The 13,447-nt window shown below is 37.0% G+C and overlaps 1 protein-coding gene across 9 annotated transcripts in view; it reads left to right on the forward strand.

Moving 5' to 3' along the window:
- Window positions 1-13,447, forward strand: part of SCAPER (S-phase cyclin A associated protein in the ER) — a 678,157-nt gene that overhangs the window by 221,416 nt on the left and 443,294 nt on the right. Inside the window, exon 2 of one of the 9 annotated variants that reach the window (XM_077128475.1) lies at window positions 10,533-10,585. The exons of the other annotated variants lie outside the window; for them this stretch is intronic. Within the exon in view, the coding sequence (XP_076984590.1) occupies window positions 10,540-10,585 (46 nt within the window). The 5' untranslated portion in view covers window positions 10,533-10,539. The remainder of the gene's footprint in view (window positions 1-10,532; window positions 10,586-13,447) is intronic. 9 annotated transcript variants of the gene reach the window in all.

Genomic DNA, 13,447 nt, shown 5'->3' on the forward strand with positions numbered 1-13,447 from the left:
CTCAGGAGTAGAGAGTAGCCACCGTCAAGTTTTCCCTGAGGGTGAAACCCAGCAGCTTCTCAGAGTTTCCTATGAAGCCTCTAGTCTCTGTGGTTTTCTGTGACATTTGTCTCCCTGTAGTTTCCCACCATTATAAAGTGATGCAGTGCCTTTAATTTCACCAGCCTCTCCTTGCCAGGGGCTTGATGGATACAGAGGTTCAGGTGGTAGGCAGGCTTTGATTGCTTCTATTTTCCAGTCCCTGGGGCCTGAATTCCCTGAAGGAGGGCATCCATTTGAGGTGGGCCCCTTCCCCCTCTTTGTGGGGGATGCATCCTTAAAGGAAAAGTCCACCTGACTTTTTCCTTTGTATTTCATGCATGCCTTAATTATGCCATTGCCTGGGGGCAGTGCTGGAGCCTGAGAATACTTGCATGTCAATCTAATGAACTTTTAAGTTTTAAAAAAATGCCTTTTCAGAGCTAGACCCTTGATCCCCTGGTTTGTTTAACAAGAGCTGGTGCTGTACATGGCTCAGTGTGTTCCTAGGTTCTATGTGCTACCTTTTCTTGGGATGCAGCCCTTTTCCTGCGTTTTGTGTTCTCTGACTCTAAAAGTATCTTTTTTTTTTTTTCTGTCAGCCCCACCCCCTCTCTGCTAGGGTGAAAACTCCTAGTTCCTTTAGTGCTTACTCTAGGTTATGTATGCTCAGGACCTTTTTACAGCAGTCAGAATTTGTTAATGAATTCTGCAATTGGTACTTGGTTGAGCTAAGCCCTGCTGCTAGTAAAATCTGTTTCATTTCTCCTCAGGGAACCAGTCTGTTATGCCCATTGGGGAGGGGTACCTGCTTTCATGGCTTAGAGGACTTTCTGTTTTATCTGGGATCTCAGCCGTTCCATCCATCCCAGACTAGTATATACTATGTGTCTGGTCACTGATGTACCCCCAGCAGTTTTCTGTACAGTTCCTGGATATTTATTAGCTGCTCTGGAGGCTGAACTCGGTTCTGCCCCTCACTATGCCACCATCTTACCCGTTTCTAACCATCTGTTTCTTCTTGAGTAATTTTCAGTAGTTAACATTTTTCTAGGAATTTGTTCATTTCATCTAATTGTCTAATTTACTGGCATACAATTGTTCATAGTGCTTCTTTTCAAAATTTTTATTTCTGTTAAAGCACTATTGATGTCCTCAGTTTCATTTTTTTTCTAGTAATTTGTGTCTGTTCTCTTTTTTTTTTTTGAGTCCATGTTGACTTAGTTTTGGTAGGTTTTTTTTTTTAAAGAACCAACTTTTGTTTCATTCTTTTATGTTTTTCTATTCTGCTTCATTAATTTTTACTCAAATACTATTTCCTTTCTTTTGCCTTCGATTTAGTTTGCACTTCTTTAGCCATTCTGTTACTACAGAAGTTTAGTTTATTGATTTCAGATCTTTCTTCATTTTTAATAAAAATATTTACTGTTATAAATTTCCCTGTTAAGCACTGCTTTAACTGTATCACATAAAGTTGCATATGTTGTGTAATTTCCATCATCTCAAAGTATTTTTTATATTCAATTTTGATTTTTCTTTCACCCATTAATTATTTAAGAGTGTGTTGTTCACTTTCCTCATATTTGTAAGTTTCCCAAATTTCTTTCAGTCATTCAGTTATAATTTCATTCCATTATGTTCAGAGGACATACTTTTGCATTATTTCTATACTTTGATATTTATTGATGTTTATTTTATGACCTAGTATGTGGTCTATCTTATAGAATGTTTCATGTACCGTTGAGAAAAACGTGCTGTTGCTGGGTGGAGTGATCTACAGATGTTTGTTAGGTCTAGTTGGTTTATACAGTTGTTCAAGTTCTCAGTTTCCTTACTGATCTACCTAGGTGTTCTATCCATTATTGAAAGCAGAATATCAAATCTATTTAAAGTCTTTATATTTATATATTTTCTATATTAACATTTTTTAAAGCCATTTTTAGTTCTCTTCTTTCATTCCTGTGGATTCACATTACTGTCTGATATCATGGCTTTGCTCCTACCCACCTCCTCTGTGCTGTTACATTACGTTCCTATGTCATATACTGCTAGCAGTATTTAGCTTGTTGTTTCTTTGCATGTTTCATAACTTCTCTTTCTTGTTGGAGGATGATATCGAAATAATATATTGTAATAACTCTGGGTACTGCCATCTCTCCCCCCACTTCCTAGGCTTATTATTGTTATTTGCTTGTTTATTTGTTTAGTGATTGGCTGGATATTCTAATGAAGTCTGTTTTCCCTCCCCATTACAGTGTGAGTCCTCTGTTGTTGCGCCCCAGGAATCTCACATTGTATTTGGTTTAGTTCTTCTGGGATGACAGTGGATTTGGCAGGGCTCTCTTTGTCTTTTTCCTGGGCCATACCCATTTGTATGCTCTAATAATTGTTGTTTGAATGCTCTGTTGTTTTCAACAATTCCCTGGAGTGTAAATTGCCTACAGAATAATCCAAATTAATACTGGCTCCTTTGAAAGGGTAGTCCCCTGGGTTAGTGATTAAGACTTGTTCTGCCCCAGGAGCATTCTTCCCAGCTGTGTCTTTCTGACAAACTAGATGGCCTAAATTTAGCCTGTATCTTCATTGAATCTATCAGTATCCTCCCAGTTGTCTTTCACCACCACTTCCACTGTTATTTTTCAAATGCCGTAGGCTTTAACTTTTCCATACACTGCTGTAAGTGAAGCTCTTTCTTGTGGAGTTTGATTTGGAGCTCTCTGTTGTATGGCCTGCTTCATCTCTTTGGAAAATTTCTGAACCATAGATACCTATTAATATTTTAAAACTTTATTTTGAGATAATTCTAGATTCATATATAGTCTTAAGAAATTCTACACAAAGATTTTGTGTACTCCCAGTTTTCCCCAGTGGTATTATCTTACATTACTGTTTTACAGTAGTACAATCAGAAAATCTACATTGATAGATTTTCATGTGTTGGCATGTATCCTGCAACCTTGCTGAACTCACTCATTAGTTCTTAGATTTTTTTTTTATTTTGGGAGTATATCCCTTTGTATTTTCTGTATAGACAGTCATGTGATCTTGCAAATGGAGGCATTTTATTTCTTACTTTCCTTTAAGAAAATAAGGAATTTTTTCTTATTTTATGTGCCTTTTTTTCTTGTCTTTGTTTTTTTGGCATGGACAGGCTCCAGGAAATGAACCTGGGTCTCTGGCATGGCAGGCAAGAACTCTGCCACTGAGCTACCATTGCCTGCCCTTTCCTTGTCTTTTTCTACTGTCTTGAACTTCCAGTAATATGTTGAATATGGGAGCAGACATCCTTGCCTTATTTTAGATCCTAGAGGAAAAGCATTCAGTTCTACAACATTGAGTATCATGATAGCTGTAGGTTTTTTGTGATGGTTATCAAATTGAATATCCCCTCTATTCGTAGTTTTCTGAGATATTTTCCTTCAAAATTTTAATTTTAAAATAATTTCAAACTTACAGAACTTGCAAAAATTATATAAAACCCATAGAGAGAACCCATACAAAGAACTCCCACACACCACTCCACTTTCCAAGGTACCCACATCCACCAATTTTTAAATTTGCCATATCATTCTATCCATATGTCTGTTTGTCTATTTTCTGAATATTTGAGAACATTTTGCCACATTTGCCATATCATTCTATCCATCTGTCTGTCTATTTGTCTGTTTTCTGAACATTTGAGAGTAGATTGTATACATCAAACTCCTTTAACACAGTAATTCTGTGTACGTTTCTTCAGAACAAGGATATTCATTTATGTAACTACCTTAAGTATGGTTATCAAGTTTAAGAAATTAAAAATTTTTATATAAAGTTTACAGTTTATATTCCAATTATTTCATATATCTCAGTAATGTCCTTTTTAGTCTTTTCTCCCTCATCATTATACCCTATTGAGGATCCTGTTTTGTATTTAGTTGTCGTTTTCTCTTTAGGTGCTCTTTTTTTTTAATTGTGGAAATATATATGCAATATAACTTTCCCATGTTGCCCATTTCCAAGCATACTGCTCAGTGGAATTAATCACATTCACAATTTTCTTTTACCCTCACCACCATCTAATACCAGATCATCATTCTAAACAGAAACCATATACTCATAATGTGTTAATTCTCTGTGCCCCTGCCCCTGATAACTATTCCCTCTATCTCTGGTAAATCTGTACTTTACTTTCCATCTCTATGAGTTTGCATATTTAAGCTATTTCACATATTTCGGATATGTGATCATGCAATATCTGTCCGTTTGTGCTGACTTATTTCACACAACATGATATCTTCAAGATTAATCCATGTAGTAGCGTGTAACAGAGTTTCATTCCTTTTCAAGGCTGAGTGAAATTCCATTGTATGTATATTCTGCATTTAGTTTATCCAGTCATCTCCTGAAAGACATTTGTGTTGCATCTACCTTTCAGCTTTTGTGAATAATGCTGCTGTGAAAATGGGTATACCAGTATCTGTCTAAGTACCTGCTTTCAGGTTTTTTTGGAGTATACCTAGAAATGTGGTTATTGGGTTATATCCTAGTTCTCTGTTTTACTCTCTGAGGAGCCACCAAACTGTTTTCCAGAGCAGCTGCATCATTTTACATTACCCCCAACAATATAGGGGAGTTTCTATTTCTCCATATCCTCTCCAGTACTTGTAATTTTCCATTTAAAAAATGATAGCTATTCTGGTATATGTGAGGTTTTGATAGGAATTTCTCTGATGGCTAATGGTTTTGAGCATCTTTTCATTTGCTTTTTAGCCTTTTGTATATCTTCTTTGAGAAAATGTCTATTCAAGTGCTTACTGTCCATAGTAATTTACATATGTAATGCAATCCTAATTTATTTGATTATACTAGTACTATTTAGATTTTCTAATTTATCATGAGGGTTGCAACTGTTGGAAGGCAGATGTTAGGTAAGGGGAGCTTATGTCAAGATTATAGCTGCCAGAGGACAAGAGGGATGGGTTGGGGTGGGTTTCCTGGAAATTAGGGGTGAAGGAAAACTTCTTAGAATATTTGTTGGAGGTTGGTCATATCATGGGGGAGGGGATTCTACTTAACATGCCAGCCTTTTCCTTTTAGTTTTCTTGAGAAGCTAAAAAAAGGTGAAGGTCTGTGTTCTGATTTGCCAACTGCCGGAATGCAATATACCAGAAACAGAATGGCTTTTCTAAAAGGGAGAATTTAATAAGTTGCAAGTTAACAGTTTTTAGGCTGTGGAAATGTCCCAGTTAAAGCAAGTCTATAGAAATGTCCAGTCTAAGGCATCCAGGGAAAGATACCTTGATTCACAAAGGCTGATGAAGTTCAGGGTTTCTCTGTCAAATGGGAGGGCACTTGGCAAAACACCGTTCGAGTTTCTCTCTCAGCTGAAAGGGCACGTGGTGAACATGTTCAGGGTTTTTCTCTCTCAGCTGGAAGGGCACATAACAAACATGGCATCATCTGCTAGCTTCCTCTCCTGGTTTCCTGTTTTATGAAGCTCCCCGGGAGGCATTTTCCTTCTTCATCTCCCAAAGTCACTGGCTCGTGGACTTTTTGCTTCTCATGGCTATATTGTTCTGCTTTACTCTCTCCGAATCTTCTCCTTTCTCCAAACTTTCCTCTTTTATAAGATTCCAGTAAAGAAATCAGGACCCACCTAGAATGGATGGAGACACATCTCCACCTAATCCAGTTTAACAACCACTCTTGTTTGAGTCACATATCCACGGAGATGATCTAATTAAAGTTTCAAACATACAGTACTGAATAGGGATTAGAAGAAATTTCTGCCTTTACAAAATGGGATTAGGATTAGAACATGGCTCTTCTAGGGTACATACATCCTTTCAAACCAGCACAGTCTGTTTTCTGTATCTGCTTCTAGATGGTGGGTGGGGGTGCATAGTGTTGTCCCTATGTTTTGTCACAGGGCAGTGGCTGGTGCTGGTGTTTTTGTTAGAGAAGTAACCTGTCACCAGCAGCCTGATTCGTCATCATTTGGATGGTTCTGTGAATAAAGCTGGTTAAGAGTTTTAAGAGACAGAACCCAAAAATGAAGGGAAATATCTGGGTGATGACTCTCTAACTGCTTCAAAGCTGAAAAAAGGGCATTGTCTTAAGGGGCAAAGGAATGATACGATAATATTGGTTGTTACTCTTGGAAGGTTTGAAATCTCTGGGTTTCAGAGCTTCTCTGGCATTAGAACAATTTGGAGATCTTAAGTCTCTGAAAAAAAAACCTAATAAGAAAATTTTTACAGAGCATAGGATATCTTTTAGGGTTCTCAGGAACACTGTTGGTTGGGGTTTGCCATGCTGTGATAATATCTGGCTGAAACTTGCATAAGAGTAACCTCCAGAATGATCTCTTGACTCAATTTGAAATCTCTTAGCCATTGAAACTTTCATTTCACCCTTTTGGTAAATTAATCCACAGTGCCAGGGCCAGTTATGTCCTGTGATGCCAGGGCCAGGGTTAGACCCCTGGAAATCATGTCCCACATTGTGGGGGAGTTTAGAGTTTAGTTTAGAGAGAAACCACATTTGAGCAGCAGCAGAGATTTTCTGGAGACGACACTTAGGCTTTAATCATAAGAAGGTTTAGTGTGTTATTACAGAAATTAGTTTCATAAGGGCAAGACTCAAAACTGAGGTATTGGCTTAATAAATTGGGAGCCCTTCTTACTTAAGAAAATGTCTAGAATTCTCCAAGTGGGAAATTTAATAGGTCTATATTTCCCAGTCCCTCAAAGGACTTTGCAAACACTTTTTCATTTTCTACCCAAAATACTCTGAGATGCATCATTGCATAACGATTTGTACAGAATATTAAAATTTTAATCCCTATTCCAGTTTCTATATCAAATAAAGCTGAAATAGGTTGTTTAAATTAACTGACTAGACAGATTAAATTAGATAGTGTGCTACAGAAAACTTACATTTTGTACAAAATAAACATTTTTCTTTTTGTCTCACACAAAAAGCTTTAAAATACAGACAATATTATTATTATTTTTAATTTACTTATTAATTAAAAAAATTTAACAAACCAAATAAAACACCAACATATATAATCAGTAATTCACAATGATATTGTGAATTAGTTCACTTAGTTGCATATTCATAATTTCTTAGAACATTTGCATCAATTCAGAAAGTGTTCACTTAGTTGCATATTCATAATTTCTTAGAACATTTGCATCAATTCAGAAAAAGAAATGAGGACAATAGAAAAAGAAATAAAACGAAAACAAAAAAAAAGAAAGATTATACCTACCATACCCCTTACCCCTCGCTTTTATTGATCACTGGCATTTCAAACTAAATTTGTTTTAACTTTGTTCCCCCTATTATTTATTTTTATTCCATATGTTCTACTCGTTTGTTGACAAGGTAGATAAAAAGAGCATCAGACACAAGGTTTTCACAATCACACAGTCACATTGTGAAAGCTGTATCATTATTCAGTCATCCTCAAGGAACATGACTACTGGAACACAGCTCTACATTTTCAGGCAGTTCCCTCCAGCCTCTCCATCACATCTTGAATAACAAGGTGATATCTACTTAATGCGTAAGAATAACCTCCAGGGGCGGGCCGCGGTGGCTCAGCGGGCAAGGTGCTTGCCTGCTATGCCGGAGGACCTCGGTTCGATTCCCGGCCCCAGCCCATGTAACAAAAAACGGAGAAACAGAATACAATAAAACAAGAAAATGTTTAAAAATGTTTCCCTTTCTTCCTTCCTTCCTTCCTTCTATCCTTCCTTCCTTCTCTCTGTCTTTCCTTTAAAAAAAAAAAAAAAAAAAAAAAAAAAGAATAACCTCCAGGATAACCTCTCCACTCTGTTTGAAATCTCTCAGCCATTGAGAGATTTGTCTCATTTCACTCTTCCCCCTTTCAGTTGAGAAGGTTTTCTCAGTCCCTTGATGCTGGGTCTCAGCTCATTCTAGGGTTTTTCTCAATCCCATGATGCTGAGTCTCAGCTCATTCTAGGGTTTTTCTCAATCCCATGATGCTGAGTCTCAGCTCATTCTAGGGTTTTTCTCAATCCCATGATGCTGAGTCTCAGCTCATTCTAGGATTTCTGTCCCACCTTGACAGGAAGGTCCGCACCCCTGGGAGTCATGTCCCACGTAGACAGGGCAGACAATATTATTCTTTACCCTATATATTGATTTACCTTGGTTTTAACCAGATCAGTTTCATATACAAAGAGTAAAGCATTTTAGAATTTAAAGGTAACAGTTATAGTGTATAATCTGAGCTTTAATTTTTATAAACATTTTTAAATGAAGCTAATTTTAGAACTAAAAATTAGGTACTTGCTTTATGCTAAAAATTAGATACTCTGCTTTATAGCAGAGCTTTTGTTGTTTCACTTTTACATATTTACCAGAGTTATGTTAATTAACAGATAAAGTATTATATGTGTGTGTATGTATGTGTGTGTGTGTGTATATATAAAGTATTATATTATGTGTGTGTATATGTGTATACATACACACCTACATTTGTCCTGTCTTTCTTTTAATGTTTTTCCTGTTACAGATGGAGCTCTAACTTATTACAGACTTCATATACTTTTAGAGAAGTGTTAGAGCAAAGCAGTGCAACTGATAATTTGGCTGTTTCTATGATCTACAGCTTTTTAAAAATATTTCAAACTATGAATAACAACACCATACCATTGCTGAACATCATACAGATTAGTATAGGATATAACATGGGTGGTTGAGAATATTGTCAGATTTTTAGGAATTTTATGTAATTTCTAATATATAAATAATACCCTTTTACCTATACAAATTTAACCTGCAAAGGATAGAAAATCTCTTTTAACCTTTGTAGTACTTCCCGAACACGACGTATGCAATAGGTTGAACTACTTTAGCACCTTACTTATGGAAGTTGGAAGAAATGTTTGCAACATTTTTTTCCTGAAGAGTGAGAAAACTTGTCCTCTGAAATAAAGAATGAGAAAGCTAAGGATATTTTTTTAAATGTTTTTTTCAATTGTGAAATATAACATATATACATAGAAGCCATAAATTTCAAAGTACATCACTACAATTAGTTGTAGAACAGATTTTAGAGTTTGGTATGGGTTACAATTCCACAATTTTAGGTTTTTATTTTTAGGTACTGGAGACTATAAGAAATATCAGTATAATGATTCAGCACTCATACTTAATTGTTAAACCTGACCTTCATTGTATAACTCCACAATCATCTTTGGTCTTTCTCTCACTCTTTAGGGGTATTTAGGCTTTGCCCATTTTAACTTTTATAGGATAGGGAAATGGAACTAGTTGATGTTCTGGAAGGACTGGCTTCTCTGCATTTCAGGACTTATCTAGTCCAGGGATCAATCTGATGGTTGCAGGTTTCTGAAAAGTTACCCTAGTGCATGGAATCTTTGAAGAATCTTATATCATGCCCTGGGTTTAGAATTGACAAGAATGGTTTTGGTTGGGGTTTGGCAGGTTACTATAGGTAGCAGTGTCTGTCTGAAGCATGCGTAAGAGTGACCTCCAGTGTAGCCTGTCAACTCTATTTGAACTTTCTCAGCCCAATACCTTATTGTTACACTTCTTTTCCACCTTTTGGTCAGGATGACATTGTTGATCCCATTGTGCCAGGGCCAGGCTCATTTCAGGGAGTCATCTCCCACGCTTCCAGGGACACTTTCACCACTGGATGTCATGCCACACATAGTGAGGAGGTCAATGGTTTCACTTGCAGAGTTGGGCTTAGAGAGAGAGGCCACATCTGAGCAACAAAAGAGGTCTTCAAGACATAACCTATAGGTAGGCTAAGCTTCTCTGTTGCATACATAAGATTCATAAGAGCAAGCCTCAAGATCAAGGGCTTAGCCTTTTGATCTGGGTGTCCCTAATGTTTGGCACAGTTTCCAGTGTTTCCAATGTTTCCCCCATAGTAAAGTTTTTGGTTCCAAATTTTTTTCCCCATTCCTCAAAGGATTTTGCCAAAACGTATTGATTATCTGCTTAATGTACTCTGGGATCTATCCAGGCATTACAGTAAGGTATACAGGATTAAAGACTCTCATTCTTATTCTGGGCTCCCTCTGTTTGGGTTGTTTAAATAATATATCCAGACAGGTTGAGTTAGATTATGTGCTACAGAAAATTTAGATTATGGATGTAATAAAACTTTCTTCCTTTTGTCTTCAAGAGTAGGTGAAGTTATAAAATACAGTCAGTGTCTTCCTTAACCCTTTATTCTGAACTACCTTAATCCTGACCGGATTAGCTTCATTCTTATCTCTAAAGACCTGGTTATACATATACAATATAATAGCCCCTTAAAATCCAGAAATTGCAATTATTGCTCTGGTCTAAATGTGGCTGCTATAAGAGCTTGCAATCTAGGCCCCTGTTTTCTTATAAGTATTTTCTAAATGAGATCATGCAACATTTGCTCTTTTTTTCTGGCTTATTTGCCTCACCAGATGTCCCACAGGTTTGTTCACGTTGTTGCATGCCTCACAACTTCATTCCTTTTTGTATAGGAGTACCATGTTCGATCATACGTTGACACCATCATTTGCCAATCTACTTCTCAGTAAGTGCATCTTTTACCTATTTCCATGTATAATGTCCAAAGTCAATAGTCCATCAGCACTCTCAATTTTAGATAATTTCATTGTTCCCAGGAGAAAGATAGCCAATAAACACACCCTCACCAAATATAAAATCCAAATCTCCCCCCAAGTCTTGTCCCTCCCCCCGTTATGTATTCTTGGTATTGCTGTGAAACTGTTGATGTTTTCCTGTGAAACAAAGCCCATAGCATGCAATAGCATTTTCCCCCATACCCTAAAATTACACACTGCTTGTACAAAATTCATACCTGTGCGGTAGTTCACGCAAGAACTTATTTGTATTTGTAGTGTTAATTGTTACGACACATGAGTCTATATAACCCCTTTCAATCATGTTCACTTTCAATATGGTAATATTACTTTTAGACCCACTAGTGGACCGTCTTCACTTCTATCTGTTCCCTTACAATGAAGTCAACCTCGTTAGCTAACTGTTCGCCCATCTCAAGACTCTGTGTATCTCTAGGTCCCCTGAATTTTGTAGTATAACCCTCAGAGGAGGGTTGAGATTCTGTGGTGGAATTTAGAGCTGGGAGAGAGGAGAAGATGGGGGAGTGTTATCTTCTGGCTGCATCAGAGGTGCTGCATAGGGAGGAGGGGGAGAGGAGTTAAGGGGAACAACTTAGGTGGAAACAAAGGAAGAGTTACGGGGTGGGGAGGATTTGATAAGTGCAACAAGTTTGGCAGAGAGAGTGAGGGGCATCTGCGCAAGCCAAATAAAGCCTGGATATATATATGGGATTTCACTTCAGTTGTCAAGACTATAATTGTCAAGGTTTACAAGAATGGTGAATCAAGGGTTGCATTCTGGTCAAACTGACCCATTATTTAATTTGTGCTGTGGCCAGGCAAAGTAATTTCTTAGGTTTTAATTTAGCAGCAGGACCAAGGACTGTCTGTTTCTCACAATAGTAGGTAGGGTAAGGAGAAAACTCTCACTCTTAGACATCAAGAGGGTATCCCAGGTTACAGGTTATAAGTCCTGGGACTTATAGAGGAGTGAATGGATGCATCCCACTGTCTCAGTTGCTCCTAGGGTCCAGGACCTGACAGAGGCAACTCTACCCTCACGTTAGGATTTCAAACGTGTTGTTCAGGACAATGGATATCTCAGACAGAAAAAGCCAAGTGTTTTTCCTTACGCTGAGAGATTTGCCGGTGTTGGTGCTGAAGTTAGGCAAGTGGATTCCGTTCCCTTTTAAAGGAGGTGTCGTCTCCATTCCTGGTCCCAGGTTTTGGCCCCAAAATGATGGGTTTCTTAACTGAAAGGGAGGAGAAGAGTCCAAAACTCAATTAATGGAACTTTATTGTAAGGTGTGCTAACACTTAAGATGGTGACAGCCCCTTGTACTTTTAATGGGTATAGGACCTATGGTGATATTTCCGGTCATTTCTGATATTGATGATTTGTATCTTTTCTTGTTCTGTTTTAGTCAGAATGCTAGAGGTTTCTCAATTTTGATTTTTTCCAATTATTTTTGCTATTGATTTTCCCGTGTTTTAGTTTCCTAGTGTCTAAAACAAATGCCATACAATGGGGGCTTAACAACAGGTATTTATTGACTCACAGTTTCAGAGCCTAGAAGGTTCACTTCTTTCCAGAGTCAGTATCTTCTGGCTGGTTAGAAATCTTTGAGGTTCCTTATCTTTTCGTCACATGGGTTCTGTGAACTTCTAGCTTCTGGCTGCTCCCAGTGTTTCTCCCTCCATCTGTCTTTCAGTCTGTTTGTAGAAGAATTCAGTAGTCCAGATGAGGGCCCAACCTGAAACAGTGGGGCCACTCCTTAACTGAAGTCACAGGTAGAAGAGATCTTATTTATAAGGGGCTCACACCCACCAGAATGTAGACCAAGATTGAGAACATATCCAGACTGGGTGTACAATTCAGTCCATCACCGTCCTGTTTTTATTTCATTGAGTTGTGCTCTTGTCTTATTTCTTCCTTTGTGCTTACTTATGTTGTTTTATTTATTTTTCTTTTCTTGAGATTTAGAAACTTAGATGACTGAGACTTTCTCTTGTAAATATTTAGTGCTCTAAATTCCTTTTTTGCATTGCTTTAGTTGCATGTCATAAATTTTGATGTGTTGTATTTTCATTCAACTTTATGTACTTATAAATTAAAAAAAAAATTTCCTCTTTGACCCATGGACTATTTAGAAATGTGTTCTTTAATTTTCAAGTGCTTGGAGATTTTCCTTTTGTCTTTCTTATTTTGATTTCTGGTTTGATTTCATTATGATGAGAGAACATATTATGTATGATTTTAGTTCTTTTCAATTTGTGGTGATTTATTTTATCGTCCAGAATATTGTCTATCATAGTGAAAGTTCCATGAATAGTTGAAAAAAAGTATATTTTATGGTAGTTGAATAGACTTTTCTATACATATTATTACATCTTTTTGACTAGTTATGTTGTCCAATTTTCCATGTACCTGATGATTTTCTGCATTGTAGTTCTCTTAATTGCTGAGAGAGAGGTTTAAAGAAGTCCATGGCTATAATTGTGGATTCCTCTGTTTCCCCTTTCAGTCATATCATTTTTTTCCTTCATGTATTTTTAGGTTCTGTCGTTTGGTGTGTACCTGTTTAGGAATTTTGTGTCTTCATTCTTGAGTGATAAATTTATCATGTAGTGCCCCTCTTTGTTTCTAGTAATTTTCTTTGTCCTAAACACTAGTTTATCTGATATTGATATAATCATTCCTGCTTTTTTTACTGATGTTTGCATGGTATATCTTTTTCTTCCATTTTATTTTCAACCTACCTGTCATTGTTTCTGAGTGAATCTTAGAGATAACATGTTATTTGATTACATAT

Source organism: Tamandua tetradactyla, chromosome 14 (genome assembly GCF_023851605.1).
Source record: "Tamandua tetradactyla isolate mTamTet1 chromosome 14, mTamTet1.pri, whole genome shotgun sequence".
NCBI lineage: Eukaryota > Metazoa > Chordata > Mammalia > Pilosa > Myrmecophagidae > Tamandua > Tamandua tetradactyla.